We start from the raw sequence: 25,387 nt of genomic DNA, 5'->3' as shown, positions 1-25,387 counted from the left end.
TCCTCCAGGGCATTGGGGCCTGTGTGAATGAAGCTCCTTTTATAACTCCCTAGGCCCCGGGTAGAGCTGTGTGATCCTCGCCCAGCTAGACGGGCCCAGATCCTGGTGCCTATGTGCTTTTGCAAGGGATTCTGTCCCTGCAGCCCAGAGTTAAGGGCTCAACTTCCCAGAGATCAGATTGTACTCTCGGGAACCTACCCGCCCAGGCCTCAGGCTGAACTGCTCACGTGGGTGGGAGGAAGGCTGCTTTCTCAGCCACGGAAAAAGTCCCCTTGTCTTTGCTTCACCTGAAGCCTCCCAGTGTGACCTCAGTGGAGGCTTGGGTGGAGCTGAGGGTGGGAGTTGTCCCTCTAAAGAGCACTTTGGCTCTTTCACCAATTGAAATAGCAGGGGTGGAGTGGGGTAGGGGGGTGGGGGAGACACTGAGATATTATATAAGAAGAAAGTTGGCACATGTCAAAAAAGAGCTGGGTTTTTGCTGGGGTGGGGGTGGCGGGTCTCCCTGAGGGACTCGATTACCGGCTGTGGTTTGCAAGGGGCGTGGGGAGCTGGTGGGGAAGAGGGGGGCTGGGGGCCTGAGGCTTCCCTGGCAGCCCTTCTTGCTCTTGCTCTTCCTGGAACATAGCCCCGTGCTGTGGCCGGCTGGGGAAGGTGCTCCCTGTTCCCTCTGCCTTTCTCCCCAGCCGCTTGTGGGGAGCTTGTGGGTTATTTTTTCCAGGCTGTGCTTCTTCCTCCAGGAGTCTCACGAAGAGGGGGAGGGGAGCAGCCAGGGCAAGATTTGACCAGGCCAGAGCTTGGAGAGGGGGAAAGATACCAGGCTTGCAGCCAGAAGGGGGTTCCCTGTGAGGCTGCCCAACTTCTCTGGGGAAATGGGGTCTGGAGAGGAAGGAGATGGTGAGGGATTTCGATTCCCATCTTTTTCCAGCAGTTGGGCAGACAGAGGCCCAATCCAGCCTGCTGTTGCCAGAATTTGTCAGTTCCTTGAGGGGGAGGGCCCCCGAGCTCAGAAAGGAGCTCAGAAAAGCTTAAGTGATAACTGGCAACTCTTGAGAGTGCACGTAGGCTGGCTTTTCTCCCCCCTTTCTTCTCTCCTACCTCTTCCTCCTGTCCCTGGTCCTGCCCCCCCCGCCCCCCCCAGCCTTCTGGCAGCTCCTGGGGAATGTACCTGACTACTGCTCAGCTCCTCCCCCCCACCTGACCTTGCTGTGTCTGACCTCCGCAGCTGGGCCCGGGTCACAGTCCTGGGCTCCCCAGCTCCCAGGAGTCATGCCAGAGCTGGAAGACACTGTGGGACATGGAATCCCACTCCTTCGTTTTCAGATGGGGAAGTGCAGAGACAGTGAGTTGCTTGAGGTTCCCCTCTGTGTCCACTTTCACCTGGGGCGGGTGGAAAGAGGAGCTGCTCCAGCGTCCTGCCCCTGGTCCCTGTCCCTCCCAGTTTGGAAGGTGGGAGGGCTGCCCGGAGGAGTCATCTGCCGTTCCTGGGTGTGGCTCAGTCGCCAGCTGGCTGCTGGCTCCCTGCTTACTTATTTGTGCGTGCGTGCATGCGTGCGCGTGCGTGCGTGCGTGTGTGTGTGTGTGTGTTTCGTGGTTGGGAGACTGGATCTGAGTGAAAGCAGAAGTACCCATGCTATGTCAACTATGTGACAGGCAGATGGGACCTTATGGGGACAGTCGGGAGAGGAAGAAAGGGGGCCGAGGCCTCCGCTGCATGGTGCTCTTTCTGTCCCCGCCTCAGTGCTTGCACGCTGGAGCATAAACAGCCCTTCCATGTTGCTAGCAGCTGCCTTTCCTTGCTGGCTTTGGGCAGAAGAGGTGCCAAAAATAACCAGGCGGGCACTTGCACTTGTGGGACATTCGCTGTGGTCGCCTTGGGACAGGCTTACTGGCCGTCTACAGGCCAGGGTGCCCTTGGCGTCCCTGCTCATACTTGCTCTGGCCACCCCCTCCCCAGCTTCCCTCAGGTGATGGTACTTTCCCTTTTATTGCTTTCCTTCGGGTGAGCCCAGGAGGGTGGAGGCTCCATGGTGGGCCCGGATGCTCTGGCAGTTATCATCCGGGGACTCTTGTCTCACCACGTCCCTGCAGGCTCTGCTGGCGCAGCGGAGCCCGGGAGGGGCCTGTGCTGGGTGTGTCCCCCCCCCCCCCCCCACGTCCCTAGGCCAGATGCCCCGCGTGCCTGCAGAACCCGACACCATTGCTGGGACCGCTCAGCTCCTTGTCCTGCTCTCGAGGGCCGGCCCTGTGCTCAGCCAGCTGCAGGACTGAGAGCATCAGACGATTCAGGTCCTCCCGGGGTGTTGAAGACTGACAATGATGCCACTCCTGCCCAGCAGAGGGGAAAGGAAAGCACATTTATCGAGCTTTTACTTTGTGCCAGGCGCTCCATATATGTGCTAACCTCATCTAATTCCATGGTAACTATGAGGCGAGGATATTGCGCCCATTTACTGATAGGGAAACTGAGACCCACAGAGAGGCTGGTGATTGGAGAAGCTGGGATGCATTTTGTCAGACCCTAAAGCCCTGGCTCTTTTTACCCTGCAGCTCATACTTCCTTGGGCTATTTTCACGTGCACAGGGAACAATGCTTTGACCCTTGGAATGAAGTGCTGATGGTAGGAATTCAGGCTCCTTTAGACCCAAGGATTAGGGGAGATATTTTGGGCTGGGAAGGGCAGGGGAAAACCCCTCTGAGGCCTCCCTCTCCAAACACTTCACAGGGCCATCAGAAGCCCAGCCTGAGCCACAAGGCCCTCCTGCAGAGGGCAACAGACACCTGAGGGTCAGCTGTGGGTGTGTTGGCTGGGGGGGGGGGGGGGGGGGGGGGGGCGTTGCTCATGCATGGGAGGAATGGAAAGGCTTGGCTTAGGTCTCCCTGAGACTTTCCAAGTATCTCCTCCTCCCCAGACATCCCAGACTCTGTAGTCAGCCCTGGAATCAGTTCTAGGACCATAGGCTGGGGGTGGGTAGGTGGGATCTTGGGTCTCTCTTCCCGGCTGTTGAGTCTGACCCCTGGGGTCCATCATTCCAGCAGGCTGGGCCCTGCTCTCAGGGAACCTGGTTGGTGTGTACTTGGGGCCTGGGCTGGATGATCTGCCGGTGCCTGGTGCCAAAGGCCTCTGGGTGTATTTCAGGAACAATAAAGAATAAATCAACACAGGAAAAAAGGCCCTGCAGCAGCTGCTCAGAGACTGAAGAAATGCATGGAATGTGTGAGCATTTGGCAGAGGCCCTGGATCTTGACCGGGGCTTGAGAAAGGGCGCGGCTCCGACTGGCTGGCTGGGCCCGTGAGGCAGGCGCCTCTGCCCACCTCGTAGCTCCTCGTGGAGGCCCAGGCAGCCATGCTGACACCCCCTCTGCTGGCAGCAAGTTTTTGTGCTTTTCAGTCACTAGCAGATATTGGGGAGCCATATTGTCCCCACTCTTTTCCTCCAAACCAGCAAGACACCCTCCTCACTGCCTGCCCCAATCCACCAAGTTGGTCTTGGCACCTTCTGGAGCTGACCACACAGGAGATCCTGGGCCGATGCAGACACCACACGCTAGACACCCCTGTTCACCTCCCTCCCAAGAAGGACATGAGCCAAACATCAAGGACCTGGGATTGCCCGGAAGTGCTGGGTGTGAGAACATCCACCTGGGAGGCCCCGACCACGCCTCTACCCAAGTAATCAGCTGTGTGTCCTTGGGCAAGTCACTTCACCTCTTAGGGCTTCAGTTTTTTGTTTTTGTTTTTTTTTTTTAAAGATTTTATTTATTTATTTGAGACAGAATGAGAGAGAGAGCACATGAGAGGGGGGAGGGTCAGAGGCAGAAGCAGGACTCGATCCACGGACTCCAGGATCATGACCTGAGCCGAAGGCAGTCGCTCAACCAACTGAGCCACCCAGGCGCCCCTAGGGCTTCAGTTTTATTCACCATGAAATAGAGATGTGGACCAATGATTTTTGGAGCGGGTGGGCATTGTCTGTCTCCCTTAATTAGGATGTGCAATGAACAGCCCTTATTTAGGAATTCAAGTTCTTGAGATGAAGGCTCTCCGAGAGCGCTATGCAAGGGGCAGGTTGCTAGGCTTGGGGCTGATACTCAGTGTCCTGGGTGGGGGAGGGGGCATTGTCACCAGGAGGAACCCAGTCATGGAGCTGACCTGAGCCAGACTTTAGGGTGCCAGGGGAAGGGACAGGAGCCTGCGTCCCTTGAGGGGTTAGGTTATCTGACAAGCAGGGGAGAGTCAAGGTTTTATGTGTAAAGAGCTGTTTGCCAGCCGTGGATGTAGGGTTGGGGAGTGTGGGAGGGGTGTGGCTTCCTCCTGAGCAGAAGGTGTTGGGCCTTCGACAGACGGTCCCCTGTGGTGGTGATCACCAGTAGCCTCTTCATTTTCAAAGCCGCTCACTTTCCGCGCCTCTCTCAGCCACCATACTTGCCCAGCCACGCTTCCAGAACACCACGGTGGTTCTCAAGCCCGCTGAAGCTGCTCTCCAGGGAGATGTGAGCAGTCCAGAGGCTGTGCCATGGATCCCAGCTGCCAAGCAGGAGGCTGAGCCTGAAGCCCTGGGGAGGAAGTTTGCAGAAAGGGCCGTGGGTTCCAGTCCCTGCCTCACCTCTATACTCCTGTGGCCTCGGGCAAGTGACTGGACCCTTTGGATCTTCAGGTTCCTCCGTGGAAAAAGGGGGAGAATACTAACACCTACCTTGTTTTTTAAGCAGCGTCATGGGTAGAGCACTTAGCACCATCTTGGCACATAGTAATACCCTCAAGAAATGTTAGAGAAGATGCTGATGGTGGTAAAGGAGAAGGCCTTATTTTTTTTGTGATGTTGGGATTTCACCTTGGCTCCAGGCCCTGCCCAATGTCTTGCCAAAAGGTGTGGCCTGCCTAAGTGGAAGCAGGAAGTCTTGTTATTGGAGTTCTTGATTCTGGGCCCTGCTCTGCTCCCGGCTGTGCATCCGCAGGCTAATTTCTTTCCTTCTCTGGCTGCCTGTGGAACGAGGAATGGACTAAGTGAACATTGGCAACCCTTAATATTTGGAATCTGTTCAGCTTCCCCAGCTGGGCCTGGCTTTGCCGGTTGGCTCTGAGGAGAGGCACTAACCACCTTTCTCCATGTGGTATGGAGGCTCTTATTCCAGCGAGTGAGAATCTACTGACCCTGCTGCTCCTGACTCACCTCTGCTGTCCCCTTCCCTCAAAACCCTATGGGCTTCCAGGGGCTTTTACAGATACCCCGTTTCTGACAGACTGGGGCTGGGATTATTTCTTGGTGGGAGTGTTACAGACTACGCTCTACTTGGAAGTGCTCCCAGGAAAAGCAACAGGTGGGAGGGAGCGTGAGGAAGGGGAGGGTCCACAGCTGGCTTTGTGGGGTTCTCATGTGTAGCATTCCTTCTGAAGCCCACAACAAGTGTGGAATTGGGATTTTTCTGGAAGAATGATGGAAAGACCAGGAACTTTGAAGGCAGACAACAGGGACCTGCATCTTGCTTCTGCCACTTGAGCAGCAGAGGCTCGGGTTTTTTTGTCTAGAATGGAGACAATAAGATGCCTAGATGGGAAGTTTGTAAGCATGGATTAGGGCATGTCAAGTGCCTGGCATGGGGCAATTGCTCCATAAATGTTTGCTTCCTTCCTTTTGGATATTCTGCAGACTGGCAGGGGAAGTGAAAATATTTGCCTGTAGCCTTTTTCCCGGGGAGAAGCAGGCTGCATAACAAGCTGTTACAGCCCCACAGGCCTCTCCCTCCCACGGCTGTTTTGATTCTAGGGTCAAGCTTGGGGTCAGGTGCAGTGTGTGTCCGGTATGGGGGATGGGAGAGGGGCTACCCAGGCATTTGCAAAACTCTTGAGATCTGCAGCTTCCTAGGGCTGTGCCCAAGGCATAGAGAGCGTGATCTGAGGGAGTGGCCTTGCTGGGTTGGGAGAACTTGACAAGTTACTTATAACCTTCATTTCCTGTAAATTCCCCAAATTTCCTTCTGTTGTTGATTTTTAATTCCGTTTCATTTTGATTGGAGAACATGCTTCATATGGTTTCACTTCTTTTGAATTTATTGAGACTTGTTTTTATAGGCTAATTTATGATCTATCCTAGAGAATATTCCATGTGTTCTTGAGAAGAATGTGTATTCTGCTGTTGTTGGGTGGAATGTTCTGTAGATATCTGTTAGGTCTAGTTGCTTCTTGGTGTTGAAGTCTTCTGTTCCTTGGTGATCTTCTGGTTAGTTGTTCGGTCCATTATTCAAAGTGGACCGTTATTGAAGTCTCCAGCTATTACTGTTGGATTGTCTTGTCTCACCCTTCCATGCTGATAGTTTTTGCCTAGTATACTGGGACTCTGTTGTTAGGTGCATGTATGTTTCTAATTGTAATATTCTCTTGAGGGATGGATGCTTTTATCATTATAAAAGGCCCTTCTTTGTCTCTGGAAGAATTTTTGTCTTAAAAGTCTATTAGCATAATATTAGCATGGCCAGTCCTGCTCTCTTTGGTTACCCTTTACATGGTCTATCTTTTTCCATCCATATACTTTCAACCTATTTGCGTCCTTGAATCTAAAGTATATGTCTCCTGTAAACAGCATATAATTGGATTGTGGTTTCTTTTTTTTTTAAACCCATTTTCCCCACCTCTCCCTTCTAAATGAGTGTTTAGTCTACATTTAAAATAATTATTGATAGGGTAAGGTTTATGTCTGCCATTTTGCTATTGATTTCTGTCTTACATCTTTTTTGTTTGTTTCTCTGTTACTCTATTACTGTCTTCTTTTGTGTTAAATAGGTATTTTCGAGTATGTCGTTCCTGACTTATAAAATGGGACCAAGGAGAGTGAGGGTTCAGTGAGATGTTGCTGGTACTTCACTTAGCACCATGCCTGACACATAGTAAGTGCTCAGTAGACACGGCGCTCCTGTGGGCTTCTGGCACTGTCAGAGTCATGGTCGGCTGCGGGGCTAACTGAGAGCAAAGTCCACCCAGGGCTCCATGGGACTCCTCTCATCTCCTGGGCAGGGTATGGCCCTCTGGCAGTTGGCTCCTTGGGGGAGGAAGGAACAGTGGGTCCTTGGAAGCCACCTTAACGCCCTTCCCTGACCCTCTCGTCTTTCCCCTGCTCCAGCTCATGGCACCACCTGGGCTGCCTAGGAAGCATCGCAGCTTCCCACCCCGACCACTCCTCACCAGACCCATAAACCCATCTCTTAGGGTGGGTTTGAGAGATCTGGTTTGGAGTTGGCAAACTTAGATTTGAACCCTGGCTCCTCACTGTGTTCTCAGGCTGTGACCTGGAACAAGTTACTTTTCAGAGCCAACCTTATCTCATCTCTCGGGAACAGTGGTTACACAAGTGAGCAATACTCACACTCATGGGGCATGTGGTCAGTGCTGGTGGCTAATATTTCATGTCGCAGTTGCGGGTTAGGAAGGTGTTTGTCCTGCCTTGTCCCCTGCCCCCCACACCCGCCCAAAGCTCCTAAGCTCCTCAAAGGCAGGAACCAGGGAGCTGCAGCTCCTTGACCAGACACCTGTGACCTGACAACCAGTCCATGGCACTCACCATTGGGCCACACTGCCTCCAGGCCCTGAGTGCCCCAGTCTTGGTGCAGAAACAGAGGGCACTGAAGAAGTAGTTTGGGAAAATGGTTAATATGGAGCAAGAGCATGAAGATTCAGAAAGGGTGAGAACTGTGCCCCAGAGGCTGCCCTTAGGGGCTAGGCCTTGAAGGAAGGTAGACTGTCAGTGTGGAAGCAGGGGAGGGCCCTCCAGGTGGAGGGAACAGCTCGGTCAAAGGCTCAAAGTCAGGGAACTCTCCCCAGGCCACCTGTTCCTTGTATTTCTCGCCCCTGCATGGGCTACTGTGCGTTGTAGTCAGTGTGTGTTTCTGTGTCTGTCCTCCATTAGACTGGGAGCTCTGTGCAGGTAAGGACTGTGCCTGGTCTCCCTTGTCTCCCCAGAGCCTGGAGGGCTGCAGAGGTGTGTGTGTGGGGGGGGGGGTTGGGTGGGGAGGGGGAACTGTTAGGTAGGTAGGGTGAGGCCATGTTAAGGGAGGCCCGTGTGAGATAGCTTGTCTGTGTCCTGGCCTGGGGTAGACTCTAGCACTGGGGCTTAGTGAGGCACAGACTCCAGAGACCCCTGCCCTAGACCTGCTGGGGAGCCCAGCCTTTCTAAAGGGGAGGGAGGGGTTGGAGCAGCCTAGGGTGTGTGTGTGTGAGTCCCTTAGGGCACAGAGAAGGTTATCAGGAGACCAAGGGCTCCCCACGAGGCCCTTTCCAGAGGTTCAACCACTTACGGACCTTAGTGATACTTGCTTTATCTCTTCTGGAGAAAGCCAAAACCTGCCAGCTTTGACCTTGGTCCCCTGGGACTCCCAAATCCTGCTGGAAGGGATTTTCCTAGGCTGCCTGTGATTGTTGGTGGCCCTTGCCTAGGAGGGAGGCAGCCAGCCCCCTCCATGTGGGCAAAAGCTGAGCCTGGAGGTTTGATCCTTTCCAGGCTCTTCCTGGGACTCTGTTTTCTCTTTCCTCCCCGCCCCATAAAACAGACCTGGCTCTCGTAGCTTCTCATGGACATCCTGGCTTCCTATGGACTTTCGGAGGGTGCTTGCTGGCAGTGGAGGAGAGGGACAATGAAGGCAGATGCCTGAATGAAGCCCCGAGAGTGCCTCATAAGACAAAGGATTCCCCTCTCGCACACATCCCTTTAAAAGCATCTCAGTGTTGACATTATTACCATCACAGCTCAGGCTGCAGCCAGCTGGAACCCTGGCCAAACCTTCTGAGCCTGACCAGCCTGATGGCTGAGACCTGATCGGCCTGGGCTCTGCATTTCAGAGCTGAAGCTGAGTCCGGAGAAGTGCTAATCTGGGGACTTTCTGGACTGGGAATGGGTAGATCATATGGCCTGCGTTCTCATGCCGCCCCCCCCCCCCGGGGGAAGTGACACTTGTCAGAGTCAGGTCTTTGTCCCTGTTGCTGGTGTTTCCTTCCTTACCAGTTTGCAAACTCCTTATGAACAGGACTTATGTGTCCAGTGGTTTGGAGACATGGGGCCCTTTAGCCTGGTATGAGCTCCCAGTTAAAGGGGGAGGGGGTTGCAGCATTGCAGATGACTGCACTGTGTCCAGAGGGAAGGTGTATCTAAGGCCTGGACAACTCTAGCCAGCCCAAGATGACAGTTCCAGGCCACTTGCCTAGTCTGGTTGTAGCCACAGACCCAAGAGTATCTGGGAGAGAACTTTCCAGGATATGAGTGTAGGCTAGAGGGCCAGCTGGGCTCCTCTAAGGAGGGCCCCTCATCACTGGGCCTGGCATCCCAGCCGAACACCTTGGTGTCTCGAGGCCCAGCCCAGCCATGTCAGGGCATGAAGTAAACAGATCCACAGGCTCATGTCCCTGGCTATGGTCTAAGCAAGGGTGGGAAGCCATGGGGGAAGAAAAATTGGACAGGGCAACAGAGGGGCTGGCACTTTTCCAGTTGGCCGGCATGTGGTGTGGGGCAGCAGGTGATAGTCAAGGGGCAAGGAGCTTGTGGGCCAGCAATTCGAAAAGGATTCATGTTCAGCTTCGTTGGAGGTGGCCTGGGGCTACTACTGATGGGATGAGGTGGGGTGGGGTTGGGAGGTGGGACCTTTTCACTTCATCTCAGGATCGTGGGGACGTCTGATGTGCATCAGGGAGAGAGACTGGGAGCCAGGGTGGGGCAGGAGCCCACGGTGAACACGCTGGCCATGAGTGGTGTGTCTGCCTGGGCACAGCTCTGACTCACCTTGGGCGCAGTCTTGAATGAGCATCCCATGAGGCAGGTACAAGCCAAGTGCCAAGGTGCAACGGTCCGCAAACTCTGCTCCATGGAGCTTGCTGTCTGCTGAGGACAAAGAAATAGGCATCCGGAATTTCGTGCGCTGAGCGTGGTGGGGGGCGGGGGATGGTGGTTGGGAGGTGTTACGGGCGCATAGGGAGGCTCCTGTCTCGGCCCTGGGGTGAGGGAGGACTTCCCAGAGGAAACTGTCTCAGACCTGGAGGACAGGTAGGACTTGGCCACATGAAAGGGTTGGGAAGGTGTCATAGGCAGGGGTGCCGCCTCACCAAGGACCTGGACGCAAAGCGGGAACACCGCTGAATGAGGGCTCAGGCACGGCAGGTTGAGAGAGGTGGCAGGAGTCTGCAGGACTTGTGGGCAGGATAGGGAGTTTAGACTTTGTCCTGACATAGCCTCTCTGGTGCTCAGGGAATTGGCTGGTCTAGAGATTTGTTAGATGCCATAAATAGGCGTGTTCTGTCTTGGTTGGGGATGCATGAGCTCTGACTCTCCGACTCCTAGCGCTGAGTTTGTGGGGCTGGGAGTGGCCCAGGTTGTGAGAGCAGGAGCTCTTTAGCAAGAAGGGTCTTTAGCTGAGTCCCTGAAGCTGCTAGGACCAAGTGAAGCACCTCCTTCCTGGCCTTGTAACCTTGACTCACAACGGTCTTGTCTCTCAGATGGCCGCACTCAGTGTCTCGAGCTTGTGGGTGGCCCTGGTTTCCTGGTGGTCATGGCCTGGCCCCGCTACGCTGTGGTGAGGGCTCATTGGACTCTCCAGCCGGTGTTGGGCATGTGGCGGGGCTGTTGAGGGCACTTGGGGAGCTGCATGTGTTCTAGTTTGCCCTCCCTGGAAGGCATGGTGTCACCATCAGCATAGAGTGCCCAAAGACCTTTCCGGCACCTTCCCTCATGTGTCTGCAAAACACATATGCGGGTTCAGCACTGTTTTCTTTTCTTGCACGTTGCTTTCTTCTGTAGAGAGAAAGTGTTTTCCACCACAGATCCTCCTGAAAGCCTCATAGGTCCCCTGGTCATTGATAACAGACTTTTGCCTTGTCTTCAGCCCAGGGGCATCTCTGGGTCTGGTCAGGGATTGGTTACTGCAGTGAGGTGCCTGGAGGAAGAGAGAGTGAATAGAGCTGGGACAGACAATCAAACAGACTGATAAGTGGGTTGCACTGTCTGGGGCCCCTTGGTGACTGTGGGTTTCCTTTTGCAGTGTTCCTGCATCCGCTGTTAGAGACCCTGCAGCTGGTCCCATGGGTGAGCTGCCTGCAGAAGTTCCTCATTACACCCTCTTCCCTGTACCCTCAGGGAGTTGGCCCACAGGTCAGTAGCCTTTGGAAAAGATGGCTTCCTTCCTCTTCCTCACTGGGAGGAAGGCCAGGCTGACTTCCACCTGAGGAACAGAGAAGTGGGGCTGGGGCACAAGAAATGAGAGGAAGTGGCTTACTCCTGCCCAGAGTTGCAGGCTGTGAGGTACAAGTAGGGTATGAGAGCTGGAAGCCCCACCAGCAGCAACTACATCTGAGGCAGGAGTGAGCTTGCAGGGGCTGGAGAGTCCAGGCCCAGAGGGCTGGGCTGAAGTGGCCCGTGCAGTCTCAGACCTCCTTGTGGGTGGCCCTTCTGTGGTAAAGCCCCATTTCTTGCCTCCCTTCCTGTAGGACTGAGGACCTCAGCTGTATGGGAGGAGAAATAGAGGTTTACCTGCCGATGGTTTGGGCAGGGGTGAGGGGCCTGTCAGTGAGGAGGGATATTTGTGTCCAGAAATCCTTGCTCTGAGATGGTGGGGACTATGTTGTAGAAGGGGGGGATGCAGAGAGGGCCCTGGTGTCCTTGTGGCATGTCATAGGGACAAGGAAGAAGAGCTTGGCCTTGGAGGCAGACAGACCTAGGTTCAGGTCCTGGCCCTGCAACATAATTACTGCGTGACCATTGCCAAGTCACTTAGCCCCTCTGAGCCTCATCTAGCTCATCTGTAAAATGGAGGTTAAAATAGCAGTGCTTCATGCGTGGGCTTCATGCTGCCTTAGAATGCTGTTGTGGAAACTAAACCTATGCAAAGCACTTGGGACCGGCCTGGCGCAGGTGCCTTGTTCTGCTGCTGCGGCTGCGGCCACCCCGCCGCTCCTAGGAGCCCTGCGGCCTTGGTGTGGCTCCTCCCCTCCTACCTTTAGGGTTCCCAGGCACCTTTCACTCTTCTCATCCCGCCAGATCGTGACCTTTCTTCTCTGAGGGTCCCGGGTCTGGGTGTCTGTGCTCCTGACACTCTTAGCCTTCCAGTGGGGGTGACAAGGAAGGCCTCTGCAGAAGCTTCTGGGGTGATTCAACCTCCCCAGAATCTGCCCCTTTGGTTTCTTATAAGCAAGTTCCCAGCCCAGCTTTGGAAACCTACTGTGGGATCCTGAGTGCGGGTCCTTCCTGACCTGCAGGGCGGAGGATGGGAGGCCCACCAGCCTGACCAAACAGCTGCTGGTGAGCCAGCAGTGGGGCCCAGGGCCCCAGGGCCACAGCAGCCCTGTCCCGGAGCTCCGTTCACACACTCCGCCTCCATCTCACTCAACCCAACCTGCAGACCCCCCCTTCCCCCCGCCCCGAGCGGCCATCCCCCGTGCCTGTGTGCCCTCCACCAGGTGCACACTCACGTGCACACAGACTCATCCGCCACGTGGCCCTCCCCTTCATCCAGTCCCCGAGCGAGGCAGGGCTGTAACTGCGGAAGGGGGGCAGCCTGTGCCTGTCAGCGCAGGGGAGGCACAAGGGCACGTGAGCACCTGAGGGGCACCTGGGCCCCCTCGAGGCACATGCACGGGCCAGCTCCCCTCCTGGGGCACCCTCCCCCTCCCCTCAGGCACATTCTTCCTTCCTCTGTCTTGCTTCTGCAGATGCACACATCTAGTTTGCTCACACTGATTGGAGAGGCAGAGCCTGATGCCTGCAGCAGGGACAGTTGCAGCCTGCAGCTTCACCGTGGCGCCCAGGGTTATTTTCATGGGGGGCAGGTGGCTTTGGGGTCTCTGCTCTGAAACGGGTTGCCTGTCAGGGAATGAGAGTTTAAAAGCAAGAGAAAGGGGTTTGTTCTAAAGGTGGTTTCTCTGGCCCTCTGCACTCCCTGCTTGTCCAAATTGTCCCCCTGCTGCCAGGGCCAGGGTAACTTGGATGTCCACCTAGTCTCTTCCTCCCTCCCCCGATGTCCATAAGTGAAGACGAAGGGGGTGCTGCTAGTGGGAAGCACGGTCTGCTTATTGCAGGGCCCGGAGCTGAGGAAGGAAATGGAGGAGGAAGTCCCTCCCCTTCTGGGTGCTGGTGAAAGTGAAAGGCAGGTGGAGGGGGGGCTGGAGTGAGTCACTGCAGCTCCGGGAGGGGAAGGGAGGGGAAGGGAGGGGAAGGGCTGGGAAGCTGCGGAAGCCTGTGAATGGGTGATAGGGGGCCTCGCAGCACTGAGAGCCGGCCCTTACCGCCCAGCCCCAGCCCCAGCCCACCCTGGTTGGGCTGGTTTCCCAGGAACTCCTGGGACTACTAACTAGGTCCTGGAGCTTCTAGGGTCTGAGGCCTGAGGTTGGTCTGGACCTGCAGATTTATTCCTCAGGGCTTCTTGAGCTCCCCTCCCCTCCTTCCTTCTCCCTCCTGACCTGACTGGCCCAGGACTAGAATCTTAACAGCGTTGGGAAGAGGTGGGCTGCGTAGCTCCCACAATCACAACTTCCCAGGGAGGGAGAAAAAAAACCCTCTGAAGAAAGACAAAGTCTTTGAAAATACATGTAGGTAATAAAAATACATGTAAGTTATAAAAACCTGGTCTTGATTTTCACTATCCTGTAGCAGGATAAATAGAGCAAACTGTTTTTTGTTTTTTGTTTTTTTTTTTAATCAAGTTAGAAAATAAACAAAGACACTGAACGCTTTAAGTCATACCATGTCACAGAAAAACATTTCAGACCTAAGTTCTAGCAATCTGCATCTCCTCAGTATCGTAGTTGTGCTAGTCCTTTGCTCAGGACACCAGGAGCTCTTTGGCAGTGGAGGAGGGTAGGTGAGGATTGCTGACCAGGTACCCGGCTGGATCCTGCCTCCAGCCAGCCGGGGCTGCAAAACAGGTTCTGTGCTGGTTTGGGGAAGACTCTGGCAGCCACAGTCCCACCCAGCAGCTCCTCCCAGGGGTGGGGCTAGAACTGCACATACCCTTCTAGGGCCTCACCTACATGCCTCCGCGCAGAGGACGTGAGCCTAGCCCTGGGTCCTGGACTCTGCAAGGACCTGGTGGGCTTCCCACCCCGGAGCCCCATAGTTAGGAATGACCCCTGTTGTCTCCACTTCCTGCATCTGAGATGTGCTTGGAGCATCAGAGGAGGGCACGGTCTGGATAAAACTCCTTCTGGGTCTGGTGGGGAAGCTACTTCATGGACAGACGTGCTCAGCCCATGGGCAGCCAGACCTAGCCTAAGAGAAGGCCTTTGTTGCCCCTTGAACCATCGTGGCTGGATCTCAGCCCCACTTGTTCCCTGGCAGGTGCCTTCGTGCAGTGTACAGATTACATACCCAAATGCTGCAGGGCGCGGTGGTGGGACAGGAGAGTCACAAAGCGCTGTCTTCTTTTTGTTCCCCGAGGCCCTGGCTCCTGCCTCACCAGGGCTGCTCTGTGAACGTGGGCCCCTCCCGCACACTTGCGCTGACCTCTGGGGCTGGGATGCTGTGGCTGACCCTGTCGTTTTCTCTCTGCAGGCTCCAGGGCCCTGTGGAACATCATGAACTGGGAAGAGTAGCCGAGCCCAAGAACCTCTCCACGACAAGCAAGGAAGAGCCGACAGTTCTTTCTGCCTGTGCCTGACCTCACCTCCCTCCTGCTCTGCCCCCACTGGCTCCTGGACAAGAGCTGGGCTTCCAGCAGGACCTTCCCACAGGGGATGGGCAACTGGTGAAGTCGGGCTCACTGCCAGGGCCCAGTTGGCCACACCATGAACCTCCAGGCCCAGCCCAAGGCTCAGAACAGGCGGAAGCGTTGCCTCTTTGGGGACCAGGAACCAGCTCCCAAGGAGCAGCCCCCACCCCTGCAGGCCCCGCCGCAGCCCCCAGCCCCCCCACAGTCCACCAGAGTGAAGGAGGAGCCTTACTTTGGGCACGAGGGTCCGGCAGGGGCCGCCCCGGTCTCCCAGCCTGTGGAGCTGCCCCCTCCCAACAGCCTGGCGCTGCTGAACTCCGTGGTGTACGGTTCCGAGCGGACCACGGCGGCCATGTTGTCCCAGCAGGTGGGCGCCGTCAAGTGGCCCAACTCGGCGGCGGCTCCCGGGCGGGGCCCCGAGCGCGGAGGCGGTGGGGGCGTGAGCGACAGCGGCTGGCAGCAGCAGCCGGGCCAGCCTCCACCGCACACGACGTGGAGCCGCCACAGCCTGCCGCTCTACAGTGCACCCAAGGGGAGCCCGCACCCCGGCGTGGGGGTCTCGACCTACTACAACCACCCCGAGGCGCTGAAGCGGGAGAAAGGAGGGGGGCCGCAGCTGGACCGCTACGGAACGGCGGTGCGGCCGGTGATGCCGCAGAAGGTGCCGCTGGACGTCGGGCGGCCGCAGACGCCCCTGAACTCTTTCCATGTGGCCAAGAAGCCCCCAAACCAGACACTGCCCCTGCAGCCCTTCCAGCTGGCGTTTGGCCACCAGGTGAACCGGCAGGTCTTCCGGCAGGGCCCACCGCCCCCCAACCCGGTTGCGGCTTTCCCACCGCAGAAGCCGCCGCCGCCGCCGCCGCCGCCGCAGCCCGCCCTCCCCCAGATGCCGCTCTTTGAGAACTTCTATCCCATGCAGCAGCCCCCCTCTCAGCAGCCCCAGGACTTCGGCCTGCAGCCGGCCGGGCCCCTGGGGCAGTCCCACCTGGCTCACCACAGCATGGCGCCCTACGCCTTCCCCCCCAACCCTGACATGAACCCAGAACTGCGCAAGGCCCTCCTGCAGGAGTCGGCCCCACAGCCTGTGCTACCTCAGTCCCAGATCGCCTTCCCCCGCCGCTCCCGCCGGCTCTCCAAGGAGGGGGTCCTGCCTTCTGCCCCCCTCGATGTGGCTGGCACCCAGCCCGGACAGGAGCCCGCCAGCAACCTGTTCCTGCATCACTGGCCCCCACAGCAGCCGCCCCCCGGCCCCCTGGGGCAGCCCCATCCTGAAGCTCTGGGATTCCCGCTGGAGCTGAGGGAGGCGCAGTTGCTGTCTGACGGGGACAGGCTGGCACCCAACGGTCGGGAGCGGGAGGCTCCCACGATGGGCAGCGAGGAGAGCGTGAGGGCTGTGGGCACAGGGGACTGTGGGCAGGTGCTACGGGGTGGGGTGATCCAGAGCACTCGACGGAGGCGCCGGGTGTCCCAGGAGGCCAATTTGCTGACCCTGGCCCAGAAGGCAGTGGAGCTGGCCTCACTGCAGAACGCAAAGGTGAGAGTGGCCGGGGATGGAGGTCTGGCCTGGCAGAGGGCCGCGTGAGCCTTGTCTGGGGCCAGGGGAGAGCAAGGGATCGCAAGGCCACAGGGCAGTTTTCTCACTTCGTTGAAGGAAACAGAAAGAACCCATAGGCTTCCGGGAGTTCTGAACTCCCTGCGTGCAAAGAATCTCCGCATAGGTACATCCGTACCTGAAGGAGAGGGGAAGTTTCTACACACAGGCTTGCAGGCGGGAAGGTGCAGCGCACCATCGTGGGTTGGCTTCTTCCATTTGGCACATGAAGGATTGGGAGTAGGGGCAGGTGAAACCATTGCCAGATCCGGGATACTAAGACAAGAAGGTGGCAGTGGTTACGCAGGTGCTTATACTTGTCAAAATGCTTCAAACTAATTAAAAAGAGGTGCATTTTGTTGTATGTAAATTTTGCTGCAATCAAGTTGATTTAAAAGAAATGACAATAACAGTGGGGAAGAAGAATGAACAGAATCTGAGCATCTCTCTTGTAGTTTCTTATACTTGATCACAAATAATTTATCATCAAACCCTGTGACAGGGATGCTGCCATTATCCCGTTTTATTGCTAAAGAAGCTGAGGCCCCAGGAGTATTTCCCAAAGTCACATAAAAGTCGAGTATCTGGCTCAAAAGCCAGTATTCGCACCTTCCTTCCCTAGGGGTTTCAGCCCTCCCACACCCCCTCCCCCCATGCCTATGGGCCAGGCTGATATGTCAGAGGCCGTAGAATTTGACTTCCCTCCAACCAGTTGCCAGTGGGGAAAAGGTACAAAGACCACCATTACCTGGTAACCGGTTCCTTGCTTACTTTCTTTTGCAGAGGTATGTTTTGAATTTAGATACTATTTCATGTGCCATGCCCCGTGCAGGCCAAACAAAACATATCTGTAAGCCACTTGTGGCCTGAGGTGGCCATCTGGGGACCCCTGGGCCAGGCCAGGATCGGAGACCCTGGCAGAAGGGAGGTTATGGAGAGTATTTGGGAGCGTAGTGAGAGAAAAGGTATTCAGGGAAAGACCACTGGGAACCATCATGGGTGTCTGAGTTCCTGAATCAAATGTGACTAGGGGTCTTGGACTTAACAGGACTTACCTTCTAAACCTTACCTCTGTTCCCCCTCCTTCTCCTCCAGGATGCCAGTGGCTCCGAGGAGAAGCGGAAAAGTGTGTTGGCTTCAACTACCAAGTGTGGGGTGGAGTTTTCTGAGCCTTCCTTAGCTGCCAAGCGAGCACGAGAGGACAGCGGACTGGTACCCCTCATCATCCCAGTGTCTGTGCCTGTGCGGACTATGGACCCAACTGAGGCGGCCCAAGTTGGAGGTGTTGACGAGGACGGGAAGGGTCCTGAACAGAACCCCACTGAACACAAGCCATCTGTCATCGTCACCCGCAGGCGGTCCACACGTATCCCTGGGACTGATGCCCCAGCCCAGGTATGAGAGGCTCCCCATGCAAACACCTGTAGTACCTGTGTGCTCCTGGGGGCCTAGTACCCTATGGGAAAAAGGAGAACATGGCAATATAGGAGGGATTCAAGCAACCCGTGGAGATACTATTTATATTTTCCAAACCAAACTTATGGATAAATGCACTTATGGGAGATAGTGAGACAGTTTTATACTTGAAGTTGAGACTGCCTAGGAGAATTTCAGGTCAGCAAATTCTGGCTTCTAATTTGGGTCAGGTTTTGTGCTAGGCACTGGGAGGCAGAGATGTTTACTTGTTCTGTCAGTACAGATATATATATGTTAAAATCTCTCACTAAGATTGAGGTTTTATCTATTTCATCTTTTAGTTCTGTCAGTATTCGTTTTATACATTTTAATGCTGTGTTATTAGCTGCATACTCATTTAGAAGTAGATTAGAGACTTCATCATTATGAAGTGTTTCTATTTATCTTTAGTAATCTTTTTGCCTCTTACAGTCTATTTTGTGGGGTGGCACCTGGGTGGCTCAGTTGGTTAAGCGACTGCCTTCGGCTCAGGTCATGATCCTGGAGTCCCAGGATTGAGTCCCGCATCGGGCTCCCTGCTCAGCAGGGAGTCTGCTTCTCCCTCTGACCCTCCCCCCTCTCATGCTCTCTCTCTATCTCATTCTCTCTCAAATAAATAAATAAAATCTTAAAAAAAAAAAAAAGTCTATTTTGTGAACATCTGGCTTTCTTTTGGTTACTGTTGCCGGGTTCGGGGGTGGGGGGGAATGGATGAGATGTGTATCTTTTCCATCTTTTTACTTTTAGCCCTTCTGTATCCTTATGCTTAAGGTGTATCTTTCAAGTGGCCTGTAATTGGAGTTTGTTATTATCTGTTCCGACAACCTTTGTCTTTTAGGGTATTGACATAGTTTACTTTTAACGTAATTACTGAAATACTTGGGTTTAAATCGGCCTTCTCACCGTTTGCCTTCTATTTATCCCGTGTTGCCTTTTCTGTTCCTTTCTCCCACCCTCTCACCCCCTTTGGATTGATTGGGTTGGTATTCCATTTTCCCTCTTTATTAATTTATTAGTTATATACTTGTTTAGTATTCTTATTGATTTACTTAATTATTACTCTTTTATTTCTTTCTTTATGACTCTTTTAGTAATTATCCAGGCAGCCTTTCTTTCTTGGATTAATGTGAGAGAACTAAGCCCCACAAAAAGGAATTTGAATAACTACCTTCTCAAATCGCTGGAGGATGGTACAAAGCTAGTACCATTCTAGATGCCTAGGCGAGAAGCTAAGTCATTACATACGGTGAATGCCTTGTGACATTAGGGCTCAATTCTGTGGTTGAAAAGAGCTACTAGAGAGTAAAACACACATTCTTGGCTTATTGAAATCTAATATAAATTAGTATTTTACCTCTTCCAGAACAATGCAAAGTTCTTACAACACTTTTAACTCCATTTTTCACCAGTCTCTTAACTTGTAGAATTATTAACACGTGTTTTCATTCTCTAAACATTTTAACATTACCAAGATGTTATAACATCATTGTTTTTATTAAGTTTTTAATTTTAATTCCAATATAGTTAACATACAGTGTTATTTTAGTTTCGGCTGTACAACCTTGTGATTCAACAATTCTATACATTCCTCATTGTTTTGTTCAGTTGTTGTTCATTTTAGATTTACTGAAAGACTTAGCATATTTGTTGCTTTTCATTTCTTCTCGTATCTCCAAGCTTCTAGCTCAGATGATTTATGTGCTGCTTGAAAAACATCCTTTAGTATTTCCTTTAGTGTGAGTCTATTAATGATGAAATTTATTAGTCTTTGATTGTCTGAAAATTTTTATTTTTTTAAGATTGATTTATTAGAGGGGCGCCTGGGTGGCTCAGTTGGTTAAGCGACTGCCTTCAGCTCAGGTCATGATCCCAGGGTCGTGGGATCGAGTCCCGCGTCGGGCTCCCTGCTCTGCGGGGAGCCTGCTTCTCCCTCTCCCACTCCCCCTGCTTCTGTTCCCTCTCTCGCTGTGTCTCTCTCTGTCAAATAAATAAATAAAATCTTTAAAGAAAAAAAAAAAGATTGATTTATTAGAGAGAGAGCAAGAGAGGAGGAGGATAACTTTGCTGGGTGGAGAATTCTGTTTTGGTAGTTATTTTCTCTTGGCACTTAAAGAATATCACTCTATTGGGCGCCTGGGTGGCTCAGTTGGTTAAGCGACTGCCTTCGGCTCGGGTTATGATCCTGGAGTCCAGGGATCGAGTCCCATATCGGGCTCCCTGCTCAGCAGGGGGTCTGCTTCTCCCTCTGACCCTCCTCCCTCTCATGCTCTCTGTCTCTCATTCTCTCTCTCAAATAAATAAATAAAATCTTAAAAAAAAAAAAGAATATCACTCTATTGTCTTCAGACTTCCATTGTAGTTACAGTGTTGGGAAATCATCATAAGCCATATTGTTGTGTCTTTGAATATAAGGTGTCTTTTTATCTTACTGCTTTTAAGTGCTTTTTTTTTTTTGTCATTGGTTTTTAGCAGTTTTGCTGTTACACCTAAATATTGGTTTGCTTTGTATTTATCCTGTTTAGAGTTTGTAGTCCTTAAATATTTCTTCTGCCCCATTTTCTCTCTTCTCTCCTTCTGGGACTCCAGTTACACACCTGTTAGAGTCTTTCACCATATCCCCTATTTTGTCTGTCATGCACTTTTCTGTATTTCCACTTTTCTCTTATTCTGGCCTTTCAGTTCACCCATTCTCTCTTTAGTTATATCTAATATGTTGTTAAGCCCACTCATCGAGTTCTTATTTTTAGTTATTTTTTTCGGTTACTGAATTTCTGTTTGGTTCATTTTTAGAGTTCCTAGTTCTTTGATGAAATTTTCAACCTTTCATTTTATTGCATAATTTAGGCGTAGTATTCTTAAAGTTTATGTCTGATAACTCCATTAGTGGGATCCTCAGGGGTCTCTTTCTGTTATGTTACTTCTTGTTTCTAAGTCACATTTTGTTCTCTTGTATATCTTGTATACCCCGGTTACTTTTAATTGCGTGAAAAATTGTTGAGGTAATTAAAGACTCTGGATGATATTCTTGTCTTCCAGAGAGGATGTATCTTTGCATCTGACTGGTAGCAAAGGGCATTAGCAATCCTGAATTACTTTAATTTAATCAGCCGTTGAGATGAGATGATTTTAAGTTGAGCATTATTCTGTGTGAGGACTAGTCTATTTCTGATTTACCTTTATTCTGAGGATTTAGCCCTTTGGGGCCCCAGTCCAAACCTGGGGGTTTATCAGGCTCTCCTTCCTTGGCAAGGCCTAAAGCCCAATTTTTATTCTGCTAGCTCCTGGATTTGTTAAGAACTCTGTTTAGTTTCACAGCTTCCCAGTTACCTCTTCTAGTAATGCATCCACCTCTAGGGAAAACACAGCTCCAAATGTCGCACTCACCTCTTTCACTTGCCTTTTTTTTCCTGTATCTTGGCTCTTCAAGTCTTTGCCAACTGATTTGCTCTCTGCTACTTTCAGAAATGTGGTTTTTATATAGAGTTTGGATTTTTTAGTTGTTCTCAGCTGGAGAGTTGGCCTGTGAGCCTGTCCTCTGTAATAGAAAGGGGAGCTTTAAGATTATCCTGAACAGCTCAGTGTCTACTCTCTGGGGTCTTATTCCCTGGTTGTGATAGAGATTGGAGGCTAGAGGCCTCAGCTTGTCCTGAGGATGGCCAGAAGGAGCCTGAGCAACTACACAGCTCTGCATGCCCATTTCATAGATGAGGAAGTAGGTCCAGAAAAGGCAAGAGACCTACCTAAGTTTGTACAGCCAAGTAATGACAGAGCTAGCCCTGGAATTCGGACCTCTTGAATCCCCACCCGTGGGTACTTTCACTTCACCAGGCTTTAGGAGGAGGTCTATTTATTTATTTTTGGTTATTTGTTTACTTATTTCTTTATCTTTCTTTGTATTATAGATATTTTCAATCTTGCATAAAAGTATAAAGAATGGTAAAATGAACCTCAATATTTAGCCATCCGCTGGCTTTAACGGTTTTCAAAATATAGACATTCTTTTTTTATTTGTATCTCCACTTCTTCCTGCCACTGGATATTTTCTTTTTTTGAAACAAATGCCAAACACCATATCATTGCATTCATACATACTTAGGTTTGTATCTGAAGTACACAATACATAAGCTTTCTCCCTTCCTTTCTTCCTCCCTCCCTCCCTCCCTTGCTCCCTCCTTCCTTCCTTCCTCCCTCCCTTCTTTCCATATATAACCTCAATATTATTATCATACCTACAAAATCAATACAAAAAATATTGTCAAATATTCAAAATAGTTTCATTCCATTTCCCTTATTACAAAATTACAAATCATTACAGCTAGCTGAGTTCATGTTGGATTTCTTGTCTGGCAAGTTTGGATGCCTTCGACTCCATTGTGTTTTTTTCTGTGTAATCATCTTGTTCCCCTAAGGGAGGAAGAATGAAAAATTTCATTTCTTCCTAGTCTGTAGAAAAGAAAAGAGGGCACAAATGGGTAAAGGACACGGCCAGGACCTCATGGAGAGTCAAGGCCCTCTGCTGAAAGAGGTTGTGGGAGCTGGACCCTGGGAGGGGAAGAAAGCCTGCTGTTCCCAGGCCTCCTCAGTCAGTGTGGCCAGCCTCACCTGTTAGCCCGCTCTACACCCAGGGAGATGATGTGGATGTTGCTCTTCCCCGTAGGGTTCCGTTCTCTCTTGAGAGGACAGGGATGGGGCAGAGAGAGGCCTCTATTCCCTTATAGCCCTACCTACCCTCTATCATGGGACTGATACTATGAGGACAAGTTCTGTGAGGACAGGACCGTCCTGTTCATTCTGTGGTCCCTGCTCAGGTCGTGGCACACAGTTGGCGCCTCCATCTAATACAGAGCTTGAGAGCAGCTGGTATTTATTGAGCAATTACTACATATCGGGTACTGTTCTCAGTGATTTCCATGTATTAATTCATTTCGTTCTCAGAGCTAACCCATTTGGGAGGTGCTTATTATTCCCATGTTAAAAATGATGATGCACAGAGAAGTTAAGAAATTTTAGGTGGTAAGTAAAGGAGGTAGATCCCATACCAGGCAATCCAGCTGCAGAGCCTGGACCCGTAACTACTATGGTTTCCTGCCCAATAGCATACTTCACCTCAGGGGTTGGGAACTAGGGCCTGTGGACCAAATCCAGACCTAAGAATGGATTTTACATTTTATTTAATTTATTTATTTATTTGGATTTTACGTTTAAAAGGATTATTTGAAAAGGATGGGGAGGAGGGGAAGAAGAAGAAGGGAGACGGGCGTGCAGCCCTCAAAGCCTAAATTCACTCTCTGGCCCTTTACCGAAACAGTTTGCCAACCCCCAGCCTAGAGGAGACAGTGAAAGGAATTTTGGACCTGTTCTCTGTCTCAGGTTTGCCTTGGCGGGTGTAGTGGGCAGACTAAGTTCCAAAGGGGAGACTGACAAGCAGTGGTCAAGTCTTCGGTTTTCCCAGCACATAGGAGGCTGAGCCATCTTGGTTCTATTCCTTCTCCAGGCTGAGGACATGAATGTCAAGTTGGAAGGGGAAGCTTCAGCGCGGAAACCAAAGCAGCGGCCACGGCCTGAGCCCCTGATCATCCCCACCAAGGCGGGCACTTTCATTGCCCCTCCCGTCTACTCCAACATCACCCCATACCAGAGCCACCTGCGCTCTCCTGTCCGCCTAGCCGACCACCCCTCAGAGCGGAGCTTTGAGCTGCCGCCCTACACCCCTCCCCCCATCCTTAGCCCTGTGCGGGAAGGCTCCGGCCTCTATTTCAATGCCATCATGTCAACCAGCAGCATCCCAGCACCCCCTCCCATCACGCCAAAGAGTGCCCATCGCACCCTGCTCCGGTCTAGTGAGTGACCCGCCCTCAGGGGCCACAGGGGCAGGGGATGTGGGGAGGGAGGGCGGTGGGTAGGGATGAGACGCCGCTTACAGGGCTGCTGGAGATGGGGCTAAAGCACTGTGGGCAAAGGGGCTCCACTCTCTTCTCTGAGAGAGAAAAGGAGATTTTCCTGGTTCAAGAACAGGCAGGGGTGCAGGGGTGGGGGGGTATGAGCCCAACTGCTTGGGTTCAAATCCCAGTTCTACCATTTACTGTTATTTGTGCAAGTCATTTAAACCCTCTCAGCTTCAGTTTCTTCAGTATTTAATTGAAGATAGTAGTATTGGGTTGATGATGAGATTGCCAATTTCAACTGTTTTGGGATCCACAAATAGCAGTTTCCTAGGGTTCAACCTAATGGCCACCTCACAGGGTTGTGGTGAGGTTCAGGTGCATTAACAAACAAACGTAAAGCACTTAACGTCATGCCTGGAGCGTCATGTTTGCTCTTATTCTGTGGTAGATCCTGTCTCCTGGGTCTCTTAACCAGTTGTTTTGGCCAAGAGCAGACATTTTGGCAGGCCTGGCTAGTGAAGTGTTGAAAAATGTGTCCCGCTCCACAAAAGGATCCATTTCCTCTGAAAAAATGGGATAATCCTATCTCTTAGGTAGTGGAGGATTAAGTGGGAGGTAGAAGGGTGAGGCTGCGCCATCACCAGATTAACCTCTGACCCTGACTCCCTTGGCGTAGCTCTCTGGTGCCCCCTGGTGTCTGTGGGTGAGAAATGGCTCACCCTGGGCTGGCTGACCTGCCCTCCCACGTACCCTCCAAGCTTGGAGCTTCTCTCCCTGCCTGGGTTGTGCAGGAAGAAGTCACTGTAGAGACCGACTGGCAGCAAAGAGAGGCCTCCCGTCCATCTATGAGTATTTATCGAGTACTTGGGTGTAAAGCGTTGAACTGGGCTGGTGAATGCCCCAACAGTGCATGGGACAGCATGGTCTGTTCTAAAGAGAGTACAGGGTCATTAGGGAGTTGACATGGGAACCTGGGAGAAAGAAAAGCAGAGGTTAGGAGCAGAGTGGGATCAGTAGCCAGCGAGTGAAGCAGACCCTAAGCTCCAAAGCCTGCAGAGGCTCCTAGCCTGGGGTGGTAAGAAAGCATTCAAGAGAGGGTGGGGCTAGAGCTGAGCTTAAACTAGGAAGGGGGTGGGGAGGGCCCACTAGGCTAAAGAAAACGAGTGGTACAAAGGCCTGGAGGTGGGATGTGCAGGAAGAGTGATGAGCCGTGAGTAAGCAGTCTGCTAGGATCTGGGGTTCAGGCAAGGGGGTAGGGGGAGGTATAGATGGAAGGGGGACTGCATGAGCCAGCTGAGCTGAGGAGTTCAGGTTTTATCTCAGGCTGCAGAGGGGAGTCAGCCAAGGTTTTGGTTTTGGAGCAAGGGAGTGTCTGGATCACATGGGGCACTAAGATGAGCTCAGGAGAAACTGAGGCTGAGAATCCAGCGTGGAAGTGAGAAGATAAGTGTGAAATGGGGATCCCCTTCACCACCTTGCTAGCGTGCCAGAAGTTTCAGCCTCTTGACTAGAGCAGGTACAGTTTAATGTTGGTGTTAATTCTGTAGTGTGGGAGCTCCCGGGGCAGGGACCCAGCTTTGGGTAGGAGTAGTAGTAATAATAATAGCTGATATTTATTGAGGGTGAGGCTCTGTGTGTGATTTCATTCAGTCCTCACATTAACTCTGGGAGGTGGGTAGTAATAGCCCCTTTCAGCAGGTGTGGAAACAGAAGCACCCACATGTTTGGCAGAGTCTCAGTTAGTCGTCACAGTTGCAGGCTGAGGAGCCAGGATTCAGGGGG

General features: G+C 52.5%; 1 protein-coding gene across 6 annotated transcripts in view; it reads left to right on the top strand.

The window, feature by feature from the left end:
• The window catches only part of MIDEAS (mitotic deacetylase associated SANT domain protein), a 98,241-nt gene that overhangs the window by 61,165 nt on the left and 11,689 nt on the right, over nt 1-25,387 (top strand). For 4 of the 6 annotated variants that reach the window (XM_064571314.1, XM_045901184.3, XM_064571315.1 and 1 more), the window contains exons 2-4: nt 14,518-16,208; nt 17,361-17,660; nt 23,215-23,560. In XM_064571314.1, coding sequence (XP_064427384.1) covers nt 14,751-16,208; nt 17,361-17,660; nt 23,215-23,560 — 2,104 coding nt within the window. In that variant the 5' untranslated portion in view covers nt 14,518-14,750. Of the gene's footprint in view, nt 1-11,014; nt 11,125-14,517; nt 16,209-17,360; nt 17,661-23,214; nt 23,561-25,387 lie in introns of all 6 variants that reach the window. The other 2 variants (XM_045901183.3, XM_045901182.3) reach the window with 1 other exon arrangement.

The sequence above is a fragment of the Mirounga angustirostris genome, unplaced genomic scaffold (assembly GCF_029215605.1).
Source record: "Mirounga angustirostris isolate CCGP_5_RB_7025 unplaced genomic scaffold, mMirAng1.0.hap1 SCAF_9, whole genome shotgun sequence".
NCBI lineage: Eukaryota > Metazoa > Chordata > Mammalia > Carnivora > Phocidae > Mirounga > Mirounga angustirostris.
Note: the sequence above shows the minus strand (reverse complement) of the source record. Positions and strands in the feature narration are given on the sequence as shown.